The following is an 18,554-nucleotide window of genomic DNA, read 5'->3' as shown; positions in this document are numbered from 1 at the left end:
GAGAGGAAATTGAATTATCGGCGAGATTGAAACAAAAACCCCTACGATTATCTATATCTGCGATTGTTTTGAGCGATTGGGAAAACTTTTGTCTTTGTTAAACGAGCATTGTGTGTAAACTCGTTCGAAAAGAAAAGTTATAAAATCGAAACACTTTTGAATTTAAAATAATCTAAACACACGCGCACACGCACATATATATTTTCCTCATCATGTTTCACTCTTCATCTTTGTAACAAAAAACTCACAAGTTTCCTTACCAAAGAAAAAAGGAACCACATATACGAAACCGTTAAAAAAACTCGACGGTGTACTTTGAAACGATTAAAAATCATTGAATACAATTGAATAGAGTGCTCAGCTGAATCAAGAAATGAATTTGCCGATTCGAAACCAATGATGCGAGCTATGCTCTTCCCCTGTCGAGGAAGTTCTTCTTTCTCTAAAATTCTTTAACGGATTCGCAGAACACCGAAATGACGTCATCATCAAAACACAAAACAAAACAACACGCTCACCTTTCGGCCGTCGTCCTGGCTAGGCTGTCTATAATACGGCGGCGACGGTTGGATCTGCACTGGGCTCAGAGGTAACTGGTTTGTGGCTGAAAACAAGGATTGTATAAATTTCATTTCGCAATATTTCCAATCGAGATCAGCGCGAGAGACTTCTCTCTTCAGATTACGTTCGCCGAATTAAACCGCATGATAGAAAAAAAAAATGCGCACAGCTCCAATCGATCATCGCGGATCAATGAACAAACGAAGTCTGATGAATACCTTGGGAGTTTCTACGGTATTCCATGTCGACCCCGCTGGCTCCAAGACCAGGACTCATGTTCAATATAGGACCACGCATCGTGTTTTCCTAAAAATAACGACGCAAACAATTTAACGAACAGTAAAAGGAAGGATGATGATTTAGAAAATTATTTTCTCTTTTTAACGAGGGAGATAAAAGTCGCGTGTGTTCACCTGTCCGCAGATGTTGATGTGTAACGGCGGAGAATTGGCCGACGGGCCTACCGGCTCCTGGGGAAAGTGCGGCGGTGGACCCCTCGTCTGCGGGCTGTGCTGCGGGGGTGGCTTATATCCCACGCTGGATCCACCCACGCTCCCGTGGTAGGAAACCTCCTTGCCAGCCGGCCCGGAGGACGTGCCAACCCCGGGGCAATCCCTGCATGTACACGTAGAGAAATATAAGCGAGCTGCGATACACACATGCCGGGCGTGTGCGCGCCGGAAAATACGTAATAAATTCCGCGCGATACGCCGAGCGCATTCTCAAAGTGATAACTCGGTTAAGCGCTGATACCGCTCGCACTCGTAATAGAAATGAGTCACGTATGCGCCACAGTGTATAGAATGAGGATCTTCCAACGCAGGTCCATCGATCTTACCGCTCCCGCGAATAACGAATAGTATCGTGTAGCGCGAAATTTCGTTAAATTTTCCCGTATCAAAGAGAAGCGGGAAAGAAAGATCGCTTTTTATCGATAAAAATTCTACGAAGGCAACGGATCCGCTTTTAATAAGTCGGGAATCTAGAACTGCACGCGTTCGCTTAATGCATTATCGACAGTAACGATCGTTTATCAGTCGCATCGTGTCGTGATCTTAAAATATAAAATAGAAATCTCTGTAAAGTCCCGAGAATGTAAGCTGCCTCGAGTTTAAAGAAATTTATTAAATAAAGGAAACGACGATTTTTCCAAAAATCTATTGATCCGCGTGGAAATAAACGCAATCTATTTTCATGTGCCTAATTAATCATGATTTTGACGCTTGCTTTAACGTGCGCCAAATTTGCGACAAAGTTTATTAACTTTCGGAGATGTAATTTAGAGATCTCTGTGGTAAGAATTAGTTTTTCTCTTTCCGATTTTCGCATTCGCAAAACAGATTGACAAATTAGCATTTCAATGTTATTTGCAAGACGAGATTTGCAATATTGCGATTATACGAAAACGGAGCTTATGCTCGAGTGGCTTGTAATTAAGCAAGCATCTTTTCATGTGCAGTTATGAAAGTCACAGTCATCAGAATTATAACGATAGCAATGCCTGCTACGATATGTCTTATTTACGGTTGCTGTTGCGAAGTGAAAATGAATGTGTCATGCAATGACACGTAGACATTATCGTACGAAAATTATTATTTCGTCCGTTAGCTACTCTAATTTTTTTTCTCGACAGACTTTCATTCCATTTTTCTTCCACAAAAAATTCGACAAAAAATAAAATGTTCAAGAATAAGGATAAATAATAAAACTTTAATCTTTCACGCATCTTGAGATCTCATTTCAATAAAAATTTAATTAGAATTCTTATTATCACCATTTGTCTACCGTTAAAGATTTAAAAGTCCGCGATTTATAACCAATGCTATCAATTCGTATTCATCGAAATTACTCGAATTCCATCATGAATTCTCGTTACCAAAAATCAGTTTTAAATTCGCAGTCAATAAATTCACGGTTAAAAGGATAAACCGATGTTGGAATATTTTTTTATATATGTATTTGCTTGACCTACAAGCATGGACGAATAAATTGACCGTAATAGTTAACGATTCGACAAACTGGAGCGCGGCGGTTTGTTTATTTTTGTAAACCGAGATTTTATTTATCGTTACACAATCAGAATGTAGAGCCAGCTGTTTTGTAAACCGCGCTATAAAGAATACACGTATCAATGTAAACCGAACTGTAACATTACATAATATACGGCATTCGTAAAATAGTCACAGGCTACGCGGCTACGCAGTACGTGATGTAACATAATGCTATTTACATAATTTGGCTCATATATTTGTATGGCTTGGCAATATTGTTGCTGCAAATCGTACTTAAGTGATTTTCTCTTGTCTCTTGAAGAAAAAGAAAATAAGGGACTTTGCGAAATGAGAAGCAAGAGTTTTTATCGGGGAAAAAACTGTCACGTTCTCTCTCTCCATTTTCATTTAAATCGTTACGTGTGTGTCATCCGCGAGACTCGAGCAAGGAAAATCGAAATACTCCGGATACGAAGGGAATATAATATATATATATATTTGTAAGAAACTGATAAGTATGCATAAGCATGCTAAACGAGATAAACACTGGAGTATATAAACATGACACGGAAAAAAGTTAAAAACAGTAAAATGTTTTGAAGCGCACGCTGCGGTAAAAATCATATATACGTTCTCGATATGGAGGAGTAAATTAACGACTCTCAAAGATGTCGATGTCGTGAGTCAATGCTGGCGATGTATCGTAAGATACCGCGAGAGAAATCAACGTCGGTTTTGTACGTGCCTGTGCATCGCAATGCAAATAAAAGATTTTAGAATTGTTCGTATATTTAAAAACCTGATAACGCGTGACACTCGTCAAACGAAAATAAATGTCGTTGAATAAATTGTGAACTAAATTTATCGCTTATGGAAATGTATGTTTTAAATATCACGCTTTTAATCATTTGCCCGAGAGATTCTAGGAGAAATTTTTATTTAATTTTAATTGTCAGTTAAATTGTTAATATCTTCCCGAGAATTAAATATCTTTAAATGCGTTCGGTAAAGTCGCTCTTGCTGCAATCTCGAGCCGAATAGAGATTGCATCTTTTGAAACAATGCAATCGTAAAATTATGGACTTAGCGTACAGCAATTAACTATTTACAACATGAATTTATATACAGGCAGAGCTTGACAATAATTTGAGTCGATGAGCTAAGACATTTTTCAATGTCTTTTCGCATGCAACTTGCAACTTCTGCATGCAGGATGCCGCTGACCAACTACTTCCTTTCAATGATACGCACTACGTGACCGGTGAAGAATTACGCTTGAAAAGAAAATGTCTTGGTGTGTTGATTACTCTTGACTCGGGATCGTAATTATGTCGCAATTATCGACGACATGCCATTTCGATACTAGCGCCAGAATGCAAATATAATCAGATCGTACAAATGCACGCGAAAATCCTGCGCGAAATTAAAATAACATATCTTTAATTCTTCCCCCTTCAGATTTTACCGCACGAAAAATTAACGACGCTTTTAAATATTCAGACGACTCGCGGGAAACGACTTTTCGATCAAACTTTTAGATTTTTTTTAATAGCACTCCGGCAGCATCTATCATTAGAGAGGAAATAACGATTAGCGACAATCTGCATTTAGTATAGATGTCCTAAGATCCCTCCTCGTAATTTTAATGACAGATCTCTTCCAATTGAGTCCGAATCGAAACATCGATTTCGAGTTACAAAAAGTGCAAGAGTTAAAATTTATGTGCAAACTTCTTATCGGATTTTTAATGGAAGGCTTAATTAGTGAAATATTGAACATTAAATATTGAAAAATTATAACATATTACAGTTTTCTATCCCCGACGGGGAAAACCCGACTTCGAATTCTGCCATTAAGATTAAAAAATCGAGGGGAGGGCATCGAGAGAGACATCCTGCAGGATTCGGGACAAGCTATAAGAGAACGAGAGATTCTAATTGAACGTTTGTAAAAGTCCGAAAGTCTATATACGTGCGGCAAATATAATAGTCGTATCTAATGAAATCCAACAAACACACAGAACGAAACTGCATACGCGGTCTATGCGGAGAAAGGAAGACAGATAGACGGAGGGAGGAAAGAGAAAGAGAGAAAGAGTGAGTGAGTGAGAAAGAGAGAGAGAGAGAGAAGGAAAATCGATAAACCGATTTAATTGGTAGGCAGATAAACGGAAAGCGGACGCCGCGCGCGAACGGGCGAAAGGAAGCCCGGAGTGCGAGCGCGGAAATAAAGTGCATCGTTGCAACTCGCGGTATGTCGTCGCGACGCACAACGCGCGGCGCGGACAGCACCCGCGCGTCGACAGACCGGTTGATTATCGCCGATTAGAGAATCGTCGACTCTTCAACGTCGGCTCCTCTGAAAATTAAATACACGCGCACTGCGGTCTATGCGTGTGGGCCTCTGGCCTGAAACGGTCCCTTTTACACGCGTACAATCGCAATATCGCGTGCGCGCGCGCGCGCGCGTGGCACTTTCGCTAAGCCATGCTAAAGCCGTGACGTTTAATGCACAAGTGCACGATGAATAATGGGAACGTAGCGCGAGAATTTTTGCCGCGCGAAAAAAAAAATAGAAAAAAAAAAAGAGAAGAAGCTCGATCCATCCGGTAATGAAACGCGTGTCGACTTTCTGAATGATCTTGATGGAGATCGAGCGTTTTCCAGGCACCGAATAAACGGAATTTTATTTACTCTGAACTTTCTATATAGCAGTGGTAGAAAGTCCGTGAAAATTGCGCAGAGCGTTCCTGGTTCGTTACATTTTCTATTATCAGTAGATTCTTTCATCGATAGATTGACAATTTTCCTTTGCTTTAATAAAATATATCGAAGCACAAAAAAGATTCCGAGTCAACAACAGTTCGCGATCTGTTTCTATGAATTAAGCTTTAAAAATACACCTATACAGTAAAATGATTCTTCTTCAATTTTAATTTCAAGTGAGTCGCTGAATAGAATTTTTATGCGATTTTTATACTTTCGAGAGAAAATTTTCGTAAAAATGAAACGAAAATTCCAGCAAAGAAAAAACACTATGCTTTCAACTCCGTTGTCAGATCTCTCATTCGAGACTGTTTAAGGATTGTTATAGTGTAGTGTCTGCAATTTTTTTATGTATTCTATATATTTTTCCAATGAGAGTTGTCATGTATAAGAGTTGTTTGTCAATGCGTGACCATCTTATCGAGGAACATACGTGTATCACGTTCAATCCGTGTCAAACCCGAAGAGACACCCAGGCGAGCAAATGCGGATAACACGACGAATAACGATTGTAAACGTATAATTATTCGCTGACAATAAGCGGTGAATCAATTTGGCGTAAATAATTTTTCATTTATTTATATTTTCAATATCAAACTTGCTCGTGAAAAAAAGTGCAAGATTTTACCACGCAAATATTTAAAGAGTAACAACTAGTTTACAAGCTGCAAGCACATGTAACAAGCACAAATATTTATCCCGATAGTAATTATATTAATTAGAAAATGTGAAAGAAAACATTTTGTCAAAAACCGACTGCTGCAAGTAATTCTTGACAAAGACGAGAACATCGTGGACATAGTTTGGGAAAAATAATAAAAAAAAAGAAAGAATAGAATTTCATTCTGCGATTGCAAAATTTTTCGCGACAAAGAGGAAAGAAAGATCTCCGCAAACAAAACTTAATTAACGAAAAATTTGAAAAATACTCTCCGCATCCGAGATATATCGCCCGGGTTCTCCATTCATCGGGGGGGTTATTCGAAACGCGCGCACACGGGGACGTGTGCGCGTTGCGAAAGAACGCGTGCGTTCGCAAGCAGCGCAACGACAGCGGCGGCGAGGCCGTAGTCGCGCGGGGTTCGTTATATACCCATTGTGATATCGTGGCGGGCATTGCCGATATGGGTATTCCTTGTTGCCGGCGGCGAATTGCTGGGGGTGCTGCTGCTGATGCTGGCCATGCCATCCGCCGCTGCGAGGGTGGGACGGCGGCGCCGGGGTAGCTCGTCCGTGCGGCCCTCCGGACGGGGCGCCATTCGCCACCACGGCTCGGTAACGTCCCTGCATGCCCAAGCCGCGATGCTGATGACTCCCGGGGCCGTTCATTTTTCGTCCCGTCCCTCTCCCCTTTCGCCCTTGTCTCGTTCTCTTTGTTCGTTCTCTCTTTCTCTCTATCCTCCTTTCGCTCTCCCTTTTATCGCTCACTTCCTCGTCCAGCAGTATCCTCCCTCCTTCTCCTCCTCCTCCTCCTCCTCCTCCTCCTCCTCGTCGTCGTTGTCGTCGTTGTCGTCGTCGTCGTCGTCGTCGTCGTCCTCGTCGTCACACTTGAGAATTTAACTCCTCGGTCGGCGTGCGCATACGCCGCTGGCCGCAGCCTCTCGTGAAATCGCTCGCTGATGATCGGCCGATGACACGTGCGCCACCGAGAGGAACCTGGCGAGGTATTTAAACGACGTTACCTAGCCGGGGAGGATACTGGACGGGTGCAACAAATCTCTTTGCCTCTCATTGTCTCTCTCCAACCCCGCCTCCTCCCCTTTCCCCGATTTAACGTTTCGAGACGCGTCGGAGGAACGCCCGAGCTGGCCGTTGTAAGCACGAGAAGCGAATTTTTAGCTTCATTACGTCGCATTTATTTGTTAAAGTTATTAGGGTATTTAATATGCCATTAAAGTTGATAAATCAAAATGCAAAAGTATATCTGTATATTGTAACAAAATAAAAGAAAGTAAATTAAATGTTTATCATCCATCTGCTTTAATAACCGTAATATATTGCTCTTTTTATTTAATAGAATCAATATATTTTTTGCTTTATCATAAAATAATGCTGACGCAATTCACGGAATAACAGAGATGGAAAACAACAGGTTGCGTCTCTGCAATTCATGTGGCATTACTTATGAAAAGAGATTATTAAAAATACTCATTGATTATGGGAGCAATAAATATTACGCGGTGATTAATCGAATTTGAAACAAATATTGCAACACTAAATTATTTCCTCGAAATTAATCCTTTATCACATTATGCAAACGTATCTTTAATCAATTAATTCTCTCGGCGACTAGATCGGATGCGTTCCTCGATGCTTTCGTCACGTGCTACGCCCGCAAATTCACGATTAATTGTTTTCATCGCGTTAAACAATCCTAATCACCTGTGCGAGATCTCCAATTTTTTTTTTTTTTTTTTTTTTTTCCACTTATCCTTAGCTGTGTCGCGTCATAATCAGTGTTGTTAAAATATGTATATCTCGCATACGTGATGGTGCGTGATATTTTCTGATAACTAAATTTCTATCTAGATGTAAAAAGTTGCCTGAGAATCTCTCTGAAGATTTATTCAATTTATATTAATATAAATACGAAATATATAAAAGCTTGATATAATATTATTTTTAGCATTAATAAAAATATTCTCGATGTGCAGTTATTAAAAAGTTGCAGGCAACAATATTGAAATTATTATTACAATTCTCTAAAACGTTACTCGTGAAAATTATTGACCCGGCAGACGTTTTATTTGAGGAATAAAGATTTGACCACGTCTGCAGTTAGATGCTACGATATCGTATTTTTTACCAACACTGAGTACGAAATAAGGCACTCGTGAAAAAGAAGCGACTGTATGCATCGTATATAAATCACATTCAATAAGCCGAATGGAACGTTAACAAAGTCACGTAACGCGCAATATTTATGTCGCTAATTTCCGGATGTGTCGCGTTCGCGTTGTAAATAGCACTCGTGGATCTTTCTCGGCTGACAACTACTTTAAACGGCATAGCCTCTGTCTAATAAGCGAATAACGTTCGGATAAACGTCCTTTTCGGATCAGTACTTTGCGCAAGGGAACCTGAAAATTCATGAAACTTGAGGTAGCGTGTAGGGCCTTGATGAGCAGTGATGCTTCGCGAAGTAATTTTGACCCAGAGAGACCGTTTTATCGCTTTAGATAACATGAGATATAAATTGCGCTAATTTAACTTTGTACGACAATATACATAATATTCTCGAAGAGAATTATAAATGTTTAAAATTTGTTGCCTTTATTTGCAATATATATCGCACGCGTAATATAAACTCCGGAGAAATTAATCTCAAATTTATGCATGATTAATAAAATTCTTTGTGTCTTATGATGCAATTAACACGGAAAAATTATTCCGGAATTTTAACAATTTATGACAGATTGTTAAGAATTTATCGCTGTTTTAATTCGAAAGATAAAGCCTCGACTGCATTCGTAAACTTTAAAATATGACTTTTCAAATATTAATCATGAATTAATTACTACTGTTTAAATGATAGAATTGATAAGAAAAACGAACATAATTAGAAGCATTTAATTCGTGCGTCATACCGTGAATTGTGAGTTTAAATACGTATAAATTTCAAATTAACAGACAGGCCTTTGTAACACAGATTTAAGAAAGAATTTATTTCCACAACTGTAAATAATTAGCAGAATACAAATAACGTCTGCATTTAAAATGCAGAAATATTCACTTTATTGTTAGCTATTTTTTAGCTTTTGCAACATTTAGACGAGGAAACGATAAATTCTTAAAATTTCAAAAATCGAATTCAATTACGCGAATTAATATACAAACTTTAAATAAATTATTATTGCGATGGTCTTGAAATATCGACGGTCCTCGGTGATAAAAAGCTGCAGGAGGGACTTCCGTATTAAAGTCCCATACACGCCAACGCAATTTCACATTTTTCAAGGATTTCCTTTGTGAGACGTGGAGATATTGACAAATAGATAGAAAAATATTTAGCGCTTCTGGGAAATTAACGCACAAGCGCTCCTTTCGAGCTTATTGATAGACGAAGCACACAAGCACATTTAAGTTCTAAGCGGAAGCAATGAGGGACGTGTACACGCGAAATGCTACTTACAATATTTACACAATAAAAATCGGATGTGATCGACCGCTGATGCAACAAGAAAGAAAGATTCAGATGCGCAGAGTCATCGATGTGGCGAGGAAATGGGAAGGATAAAGTATCGAAGGCAAGAGTGTTCGCCGTTCGTAAGGTGCGAGCAACGTTTATCGTCACTTGGATGATGTAAACGCCAGCTATAATCTACGCAAGCGAAAGGGATAGAGAGATAGCTTCATGCAAGTGAAAAACACACACAAGGATGCACTTTAGTGATTAACGTAACGGCATGAGTGAAGGACGGTGGGTGTTGTAACGCGCGGGTGTCGGAGCGACGGAGTGGGATAAAGCGATTCTTGACCGGAAATACGCTCGATTCGAATACGTGAATAATTGAACGCCGCAATTTCCACAAGTGCAAAGTGCCCCCAACAGCGCGGATATAAAGGAAAATAGCATATTTAAGTTTAAGGCGATTCAAGGCCCGTGATCGGCGTCGTGTATTTCGCGTCTTATACCCGATATTATGCGTGCCGCGCCTGCGAAGTCGCCCGACCGTTAATTAATTCGTATCTTAAGTCGGTATTTTTTTTTTTTTTTCGCGCGTAATAAATTCTCGGTGCCGTTTCAGTCGATTCAGCGATCCAGAAGAATCGGCAAACTGTGTCACTGCGGTTCAATTTTGAATAAGTAACGAATCGTCGATATAATTGCGATATGACCCATTTCATCTTTTAATATCTTGTAATATAATATACAAGATATTCATTGTGGCAGTCCACGCGATTTTCGAGCTATTTAAGGTGAATTGATAAAATTATTCTTTTATCAGTTCATTTAAATGTGTCTCAAAAATTGTGCGGATTATTAACATCAACGTAATCATTATTGCCTCCTTTAATTATTATAATTATTATTTGATTTCTCAAGCAGCCCCTAAATATTCAGAAGAATGTCTTCTATCGAACAGTAATAACAGGTGGGTCTTTGATAAGCACTTATAAAACTTCCAGCAGCGAAAACATCGTCGGGAGAAATCGAAGTGTTAAGAACGCACGTATCAGACAAACAGCTATCGTAGATAAGACGAGAAACACTAGTTGAAACGCGGAGAGATAATTAATATCTAGTTTAACAAGTTCGTTATACTCTGGAAGAGGAAATAATTGTTTTCAAGTCACTAGCTCAGGTACGTCATAAATAATTGTTGCTGAAATTCAGTCCGTCAATAGACGATAAAACGAAAATAAACCGTATTTATATGTATATTAAATTTTATCGTTGTGTCCGACATCGAAAGCAGTGAGAAATTTCCATCGAAACTTAATGACCGAAGAGCCATTTATTTCCAACAGTTTATAATTCAAAGACCGTTAATCCCGTGTTCTTGTTAACCAAAAATTGACTTCCAAATTGGTCGAAGGATCCGTCATTACAATTCGATGGTAGTGAAACGGAGCCCCGTATAACGTTTAGTTTAGCGAGAACAATGCCATCCTCGGCCGGGATAATTTAAACAAAGTTGTGTGCGGCGAGTTGTGGCGGTCTGTTTGCATTATTCGACGGTGCGGTGGTGAAGATCTCTCTGAAGATCCTCGCTCGGGCTCGCCGATGTTTTCTTTTCTTTTTTTTTTTTTTTTTCGCTCTTTTCGGGCCCGGAGAATCATCGTGGCGTCGCTGCGCCAGGCCGCCCCAACGCACAGGTCCAAGGAAACGATTAAGTGAACCGGAATATCCAGGCCCCGTTGCTTTGGGGCCTGGTCCTTTCTCTCTCTTTCTCTCTCCGCTGCCAGGAGGAACCCGGGTCCGCGTTCGGGGGAAAAAATGTCTGTGGGCCCGACGATGACCGTAAGTCCGCCGTGTATTTTTAGGCGAGCCTCCTTCGCGTTAGCCTCGCCTGATGTTGACAACGCGATAAAGCGAGTCAACTGTCGAAGACGGAGAGAGAAAGCGAGAAAGAGAAAGACAAAGCGCGTGATTTGTGAAGAAGTACAGCCAACACTCTGTGATAAATGTTATTGAAGAAATATTATGCGAGCGAGAATGAAACAAAGACGAACATATTCCATCTTTGACGGACAATTTTTTTTAAATGCATTCTCGAGGTGATTTAAATCGACGTTTTCTCTAAAAAGAGAGATCATTACTTCTTATTTTTAATCTTTAACATTTTTTTTTACAACTAAATAAAAATTTAAATCCTACGAAAACAAAATCCACTTAAAAATTTAATTGAACGACACGGTTTTGCTTTCTATTTGCACTTTTATAGCCTTAGTTCGTGATCTTTTAATCGACTGTTAATTACTTAAAATCTATTGATGCTTTATTTGGAGATGAAAAATTCTCCATCCTTAAAAATTCTCTATTAGTGGCACGCCGCGAAGACAGCCAGCGAATTCCTTTTCCTCTACTCGTGCATTCAATACTGTTTCATTCCGCGCTGTGTCGCTATTACTATGTTCAAAAACTTACTTTTCGACACAAAATGGACGCAAAATGTAATACGAAGTTATAGAAATTGGCTGCTATTATAATAATTCAGTTTTGCATTACACCGCGAACCTATTTTAAAACTGTTCGAAAAATAATGAAATGTTTTTTTATAATATACTTGCTCCGCCGAAAAAAAGAATACACAACATTCTTGAACGATTGTTCTAACTTTTTCGCCAGGTATAAATTGAATATTGAACTAAAATGTTTATTCCAGAACACGCTTTCACGTATTTTGAGATGGTCAAAAGCGAAGAGTCGACCTTTCGCACAAAATCAATTTTCCTTGACGCGTGGTAAATATTCACGGCAAGCCTCGTCGTCGTGAACGAAAAGCTTGCCACTATGAATACGCGTTTCTCGCCATATTTTGCCATTTGCGCGTACGACGCATATAAATCACGCGAGTCTGCAATAATTATCATAAAAATTGAGTATCACGGAAGAAAAGACTTCTCGGAAAACAAATTCTCGTCGAAAACTTGTTTCATGACGAGAATAATTAATTTCTACACATGAAAGCGCGCTATCGAGGTTCTTAATATCCACTCGCGGAATTGAAAAGCCACTAAAAACCCTGATATTGATATCCGTTACCGAACAATTTCGCCCCGGTTAATCCCCGCCTGAAGGAAAAAGGTATATGAAAAATGAGACGGCACGATAAAACACACGTAAGCCCGGCCAATAATAACAACGCATTTCGGGTTGAGAAACCTTTCTCATTGTGCCGTTTATACTACTTGCACGCCAATATCCTCGACTCCAACTCCTTTTATCGCGCTCGTGAAACTTTGAAACGGTACGCGGAATATACCGCGAAGCAGGGCAAGCACCGTTCCCTCGATATGCGATGGCGATTCGTGCCGGGCGCACACTCCGTGTATACGTGGGCCAGCGAGAGCCGAGAGCGAGACCCAGCCTCCTGGTGGATGTGGTACGGTGTGTCTGCGCGAGCGGAGAGAAACCCGTTTACCTTTAAAATCCTCTCGCGGCGACGGCGACGGCGACGGCGACGGTTTCTCCCGTTTCTTCTCTCTCTCTCTCTCTCTCTCTCTCTCTCTCTCTCTCTCTCTCTCTCTCTCTCTCTCTCTCTCTCTCTCTCTCTCTCTCTCTCTCTCTCTCTCTCTCTCTCTCTCTCTCTCTCTCTCTCTCTCTCTCTCTCTCTCTCTCTCTCTCTCTCTCTCTCTCTCTCTCTCTCTCTCTCTCTCTCTCTCTCTCTCTCTCTCTCTCTCTCTCTCTCTCTCTCTCTCTCTCTCTCTCTCTCTCTCTCTCTCTCTCTCTCTCTCTCTCTCTCTCTCTCTCTCTCTCTCTCTCTCTCTCTCTCTCTCTCTCTCTCTCTCTCTCTCTCTCTCTCTCTCTCTCTCTCTCTCTCTCTCTCTCTCTCTCTCTCTCTCTCTCTCTCTCTCTCTCTCTCTCTCTCTCTCTCTCTCTCTCTCTCTCTCTCTCTCTCTCTCTCTCTCTCTCTCTCTCTCTCTCTCTCTCTCGAGAGAGAGAGAGAGAGAGAGAGAGAGAGAGAGAGAGAGAGAGAGAGAGAGAGAGAGAGAGAGAGAGAGAGAGAGAGAGAGAGAAGAGAAGGAGGAAGAGAGAGAACGAGAAGGAGAGAAGCGACGAGAGCAAAAACCGAGCCGAGAGGCAAAGCCGGGGAGGAGAGTCGCCCGGGTGAACGCGTGTGTGCGGTTCGAATTATCGTTAAGCTTTATGCAACGACGAACCGCGGGTCGAATTTTGCCATAAGGGGGCCGAAAAGCAACGCGAGACACGTTTGTGCGGCCTGATTCGATACGAGGCACGCCGTGCGTCGTGCCACGACGGCCTGATTTAGCGCTCACCTACGCTTTGTGTCGGATATGCGCTCGCACCGTAAATCCCGCGCGTAGAAAATGCCGCTGAGGCGCACCTCGGAACGGGAAAGATTATCATTATTTTTTAAATACAGCGACGAAATATGTATGGAGGATCTGAGGGAGAAGTAAGCCGCTAGCGGGACACAAGATCGTGTTTTATCAGCGGAAATTGCTGGAAATAAGATCTTACTTGAACGCACTAATAATAGCTTGCTCGGCGATGCGCTGATATCAATTTGAATAAGATATTCCGCAGATGTGAATATAGATTCTAGAAAGGAAACGAAAAGTATACACGTGTCTCCGAAGAGAGGAGACGGCAAAATGTTAACTCTGAAGATCGTCAATACTTTTACGCCGCTCTTCTGCCTACATATTATTCTCATATTTCGTCGATGCTATAGTCGCGTAAGCGCGGCGCGGAACTATTTCGGCACGAAAATGAAACGCTGCGTAACATTCTATCGGCTTGAAATCCATCGACTCCTTCGAAATAGCGCGCGGCGCGGCTTCTCCGAGCAGCTGCGTTTTCGATTTTCCCGACACACAGCTGGCGTCACCGCCACCTCGAGTCGTTCTCATACTTTCGAGTCGTCCACTCGAGTCAGCCCTCGAAAAGAACAAAGGTCATTGCTTTCCAAGTCGACCCCGGGCCGGAAGTCAGGCCCCTGGCTGTCGGGGACCTCCTGCGAGAGTATTTCAGCTTCCTGCGAATCCTCCAGGAATCGCCAGCCAGGCCAGAGAGGGCTCGAAGGAGCTCACTCTCTATCGATCCAAACCGCTTCGTATCACGAAACTGGCTGGCACCTCAGAGAGCTCGAGAGGAAGGGAGACAGAGAAGACGGAAAGGAGAAAGGCGAATAGGGAGAACGGTGGACGGAGAGAGAGAGAGAGAGAGAGAGAAGAGAGAGGGGGGAGAGGGAGGGAGGAAGGGAAGAAGGGAGGGAGAGAGAATTTTGCTCTCCGAGGGATCGAACTACTGATTTTACGTTTCCCCAGTTGACATTAGTTTTTCTGCTTCTTGTCGAACACATTGAACTTTCCATCTTTAATTAAGGAGCAACACATAAGTTATGCCCTTAAACAAACGACTGCTATTATAATCGCTTATCACGATTTCTCATATTACTTAAGAAATGCTTTCAAATCTGAATTTATCACAGTAGAAATATTGATCGAGAAAATTTGAATTATATATAGCGAAATCTAAATCCTCCTGAATCTACATTTCACGTAGTTAAGGTATCTGAATTACTCTCGTAATGAAGGACAATCAAAGGAATTATCTAATCAATTTTATACATAGCGAGATTAATCGAGGAATTAAAGGATTAAACTTGCATAACGTCTTGCATAAAATATCATATATATATATATGTATATACAAATCATGTTTGAATAATTCATAATTATCCGCTGCGTAATTATTGCGTAACATATTATTTTCGATATATATAATATGCTCGATATTTCCGATAACGGAAATCAGTAGATGTTATGAAAAGATGGTATTACCCTCACAGCAGAAATACGAACTCTAATGCACGTGATTTCCAGTTGATATCCTCGGAAAGTGACGAGGATATATGCAGACGTTAAAATATTCAAGATTCGTTCGACGAGGAAGCGGTCCTCGGCGGATGCATTTTCTTCGTTGCGGATACCGAATGTAACGAGTTTTCGAAAATTATGATCGCCTTGCGTGCCGTATAAAATGTATATTGCAAACCGAATTACACCAATTTCCATTAACTTTCATTAACTTTTAGTTGTCTCCAGTAATATTCTCGTTGAAGCAGGCTGTTAAAAAGTTAGATCGACAAATTTTGGGGGAAAAAAAGGATTTAATAGAAGAATTTTTAAACGTAAAAATTAATATTCTTAGTTGTTGATATTTTTTTGGTCGTGTTTTGCCGTTGGAAAAATTGATATTATTAGAGATTTTTAATTGCTATAAACTAACGGTCTTTTCATTCACGCGGCGTGTGCGAACAAAGAAAAATGAAATTGAATAGTACAAGCTTTGTACACAAGAATATCCGAGTGCTGCAAAAGCCATTATCGTTACCGCATTGCGAAACTTAATCACGATCCGTTGCGTGTTATTTTAACTGAAACATATTTTATTACGCATGCATACATTATTGCGACAGATGCGTGGTAAAAATTCCATAATTTCTATCTCCCATTTTTGCCAAATGTCTCTTCGGTTACTTCGGTTTTATCAAAAATTATGTTTAATAAATGCAATTATTTTAGCGTATCGATAAGTAAACACATCACGTATCTCACAACATTTCAATCAAGCTTCAAAAGTCCGAACAAAAGAAGAATATCAATATCAATTTTGAATTCAAAAAGTTCGTGACGGAAAGAACAGCCGATAGTAATTGGTCGAACAATCGTTGTACGTGTGCAAGCCATGGCGGTGTATATATTTAATTAATAACTAGTGACATCGACAACATGTATGGAGCTACGGTAGTGCCGGGCGTTGCGATCGGCAATACGCACATGCAGCCGTAACGCAACTTGCAGGATCGCGTTAAACTAGATTCAAGTGTAAAATAAACTCGAACCAGTCTCACGTAAAAACCGAGAAACAGTTGCGAGCGAACATCCGCGATTGCACTCTAATCTCGCAAGGTGTTTATTCAAATTTTAGAAAACCATAAACTTCCGTCCAGGCAAAGTTAGAATATTTTCTTAGCAAATTTTAAATTCACTTATTGTGTGTGTTCCAAAAGAGACCTGTTTGCTGTTTCCTGCTTATACCTGCTTATAAAGAAAACATTAAAAGAGTCGCTCAAGTTTTATGTTATATTCAGAAAAGCGTAAAAAGAAAGTACTAACTCCGACAATTCTTTATTACGGGATAAATTCGCACACAGGTAGAAAAAAAGAAGATAAAAAATTCCTTGAAAATTGATACAAGAATTCCCTCTTTAGGTTTTCCCAACAGTGATTCTTTGAAAGAAAAATAAATTCTTTAAAAATGCCTACGTTTTGGATATTAAAGAATTAGTTTTGGACTGTCTCGGACAAACGTACCTTATGTTAGCGAATTAACATTTGTTCGCGTTACGTCCTTGCTTGGAAAGGTCTCTTAGTCATAGACGCTGACTAAGAAATTTACTCATGTAGCTCCGATGGCTTTATTTCACGAAAACGACGTCGTGGAAGTATGTGCGATCTCCTCGTCCAAGTTCTTTCGCCATATATATACACGATTGCACAACAATCATATACGTTGAATTTCACGTATCATTCAGTGTAATTTATGTTAACTTTAGAACAGTATCTATACGCGTCATCTCTGAGATGTTGTGTTTCTCTTGATTTTTCTCACCAACCAGCCAGAAACATTTCGACGTTTCAATGATATTTTCGTTTTCCTAAAATCCGGCTTTTTTTTCATCTTTAATACGTTTCGCGCTGCGTCACGCTGGCCCACGCTGAACTTTCTCTGTTCTGGTAGTAGTTTGAAATACTTATTTTTGTTCCGTAGCGTATTTTATGTTATTTTGTTTTTTTAATAATTTTTACAATTATATGTAACACATATCACATAAATTTTGCGATATGAATGAAAGATCGCGTAAAATCAGCACAACGCGGACCGTGTTAAATTAAATAATAATTAACGTTCTAGAGTTTCTAGAGTTTCTAGAGTTTCTAGAGTTAATTATACAAAATGATAACTATATCTATCACTGTATAAAAATAATTCTTAATACGTGATTTTAATCAGAAAACGAGAAATCATCGAAGTGTTATTCAAGCGTTTAAATCGATCAGCAAGAAAATTTTTCAAGAAAAGAACAAAAGATAAATATAGCAATAAATTTAATTCCATCAAACACACACGTGAACGCGGGTACACTTCCCTTATGGGAAAATTTACGTATTTGCATTCTTTCTCGAGAATTGCATTTTCAAAGATTCACACTATTCGACATTGGCGAAATAAAATCTCTTATTCACTTTCGATTGAACTTATTTGACTTGCTCATCTTCAATTTGACAATTGCGTGTAATTGCAGAATTGCTTAATTTCGTATCAAATGTAAAGGAAAGAGCCAACCATTTCCCTCCTTGGACGCACTATTAGGGCAACTTTCTCAGAAAGAGAATGCCACCAGGGAGAGACAGACGGATAACTAGATTTTCGGAGTTGGAACAAATCTCAGAGGATCATGTGCACATGTGAATGTACGTGAACACGTGTACGTCTGAGCATCTTTAACTTATCTCGCGATATCCTCTCGTATTGCAACAAATTACGTTTGATACGTCTAGTTCGGTGAAAAGAGCGAGATTGGCCGTAAGTATGCGCACGCTACAACGCAACTAAATGTAGTATTATAATTTTTCAAATCAAATAATCAAATCGAATAAATCAAAAGAGATTGATGCATTATCGAGTGCTTAAATTGCGAACAGATGTACTGATATTTCGTTTTTACATACCTGCAGAGTGATAGCTAGGATATTATTAAAACTATTAGAAACGATTATATAAAATTCGAAAAAACTAAATCACTATACAAGAAAAATTTTCATTTTTATTTACTATTGGTATGAAGATTATATAAAACAATTGAATAAAAAAATTTCGTATTTTAAAACAGTGTAAAACGATGCTAGAGGCAAAATATTCGACAAAAAACATTTTTCCGAAGTGATTGCTGTCCGAAACTGAACAAAACTATAAACGTTTTGTAAAACTAAAAAAAATACATTCTAATATTTCTGTAATAATACCTAAAAAAAATTT

At 39.7% G+C, this 18,554-nt stretch overlaps 1 protein-coding gene across 3 annotated transcripts in view; it reads right to left on the bottom strand.

Moving 5' to 3' along the window:
• Positions 1-18,554, bottom strand: part of mura (murashka) — a 38,537-nt gene that overhangs the window by 2,364 nt on the left and 17,619 nt on the right. For 2 of the 3 annotated variants that reach the window (XM_012372343.2, XM_067354750.1), the window contains exons 2-5: positions 6,411-6,973; positions 975-1,176; positions 780-867; positions 519-604 (exon numbers count right to left, since the gene is read on the bottom strand). In XM_012372343.2, coding sequence (XP_012227766.2) covers positions 519-604; positions 780-867; positions 975-1,176; positions 6,411-6,646 — 612 coding nt within the window. In that variant the 5' untranslated portion in view covers positions 6,647-6,973. The remainder of the gene's footprint in view (positions 1-518; positions 605-779; positions 868-974; positions 1,177-6,410; positions 6,974-18,554) is intronic. The other variant, XM_067354751.1, reaches the window with a different exon arrangement.

This window comes from Linepithema humile, chromosome 5 (assembly GCF_040581485.1).
Source record: "Linepithema humile isolate Giens D197 chromosome 5, Lhum_UNIL_v1.0, whole genome shotgun sequence".
Lineage (NCBI taxonomy): Eukaryota > Metazoa > Arthropoda > Insecta > Hymenoptera > Formicidae > Linepithema > Linepithema humile.
Note: the sequence above shows the minus strand (reverse complement) of the source record. Positions and strands in the feature narration are given on the sequence as shown.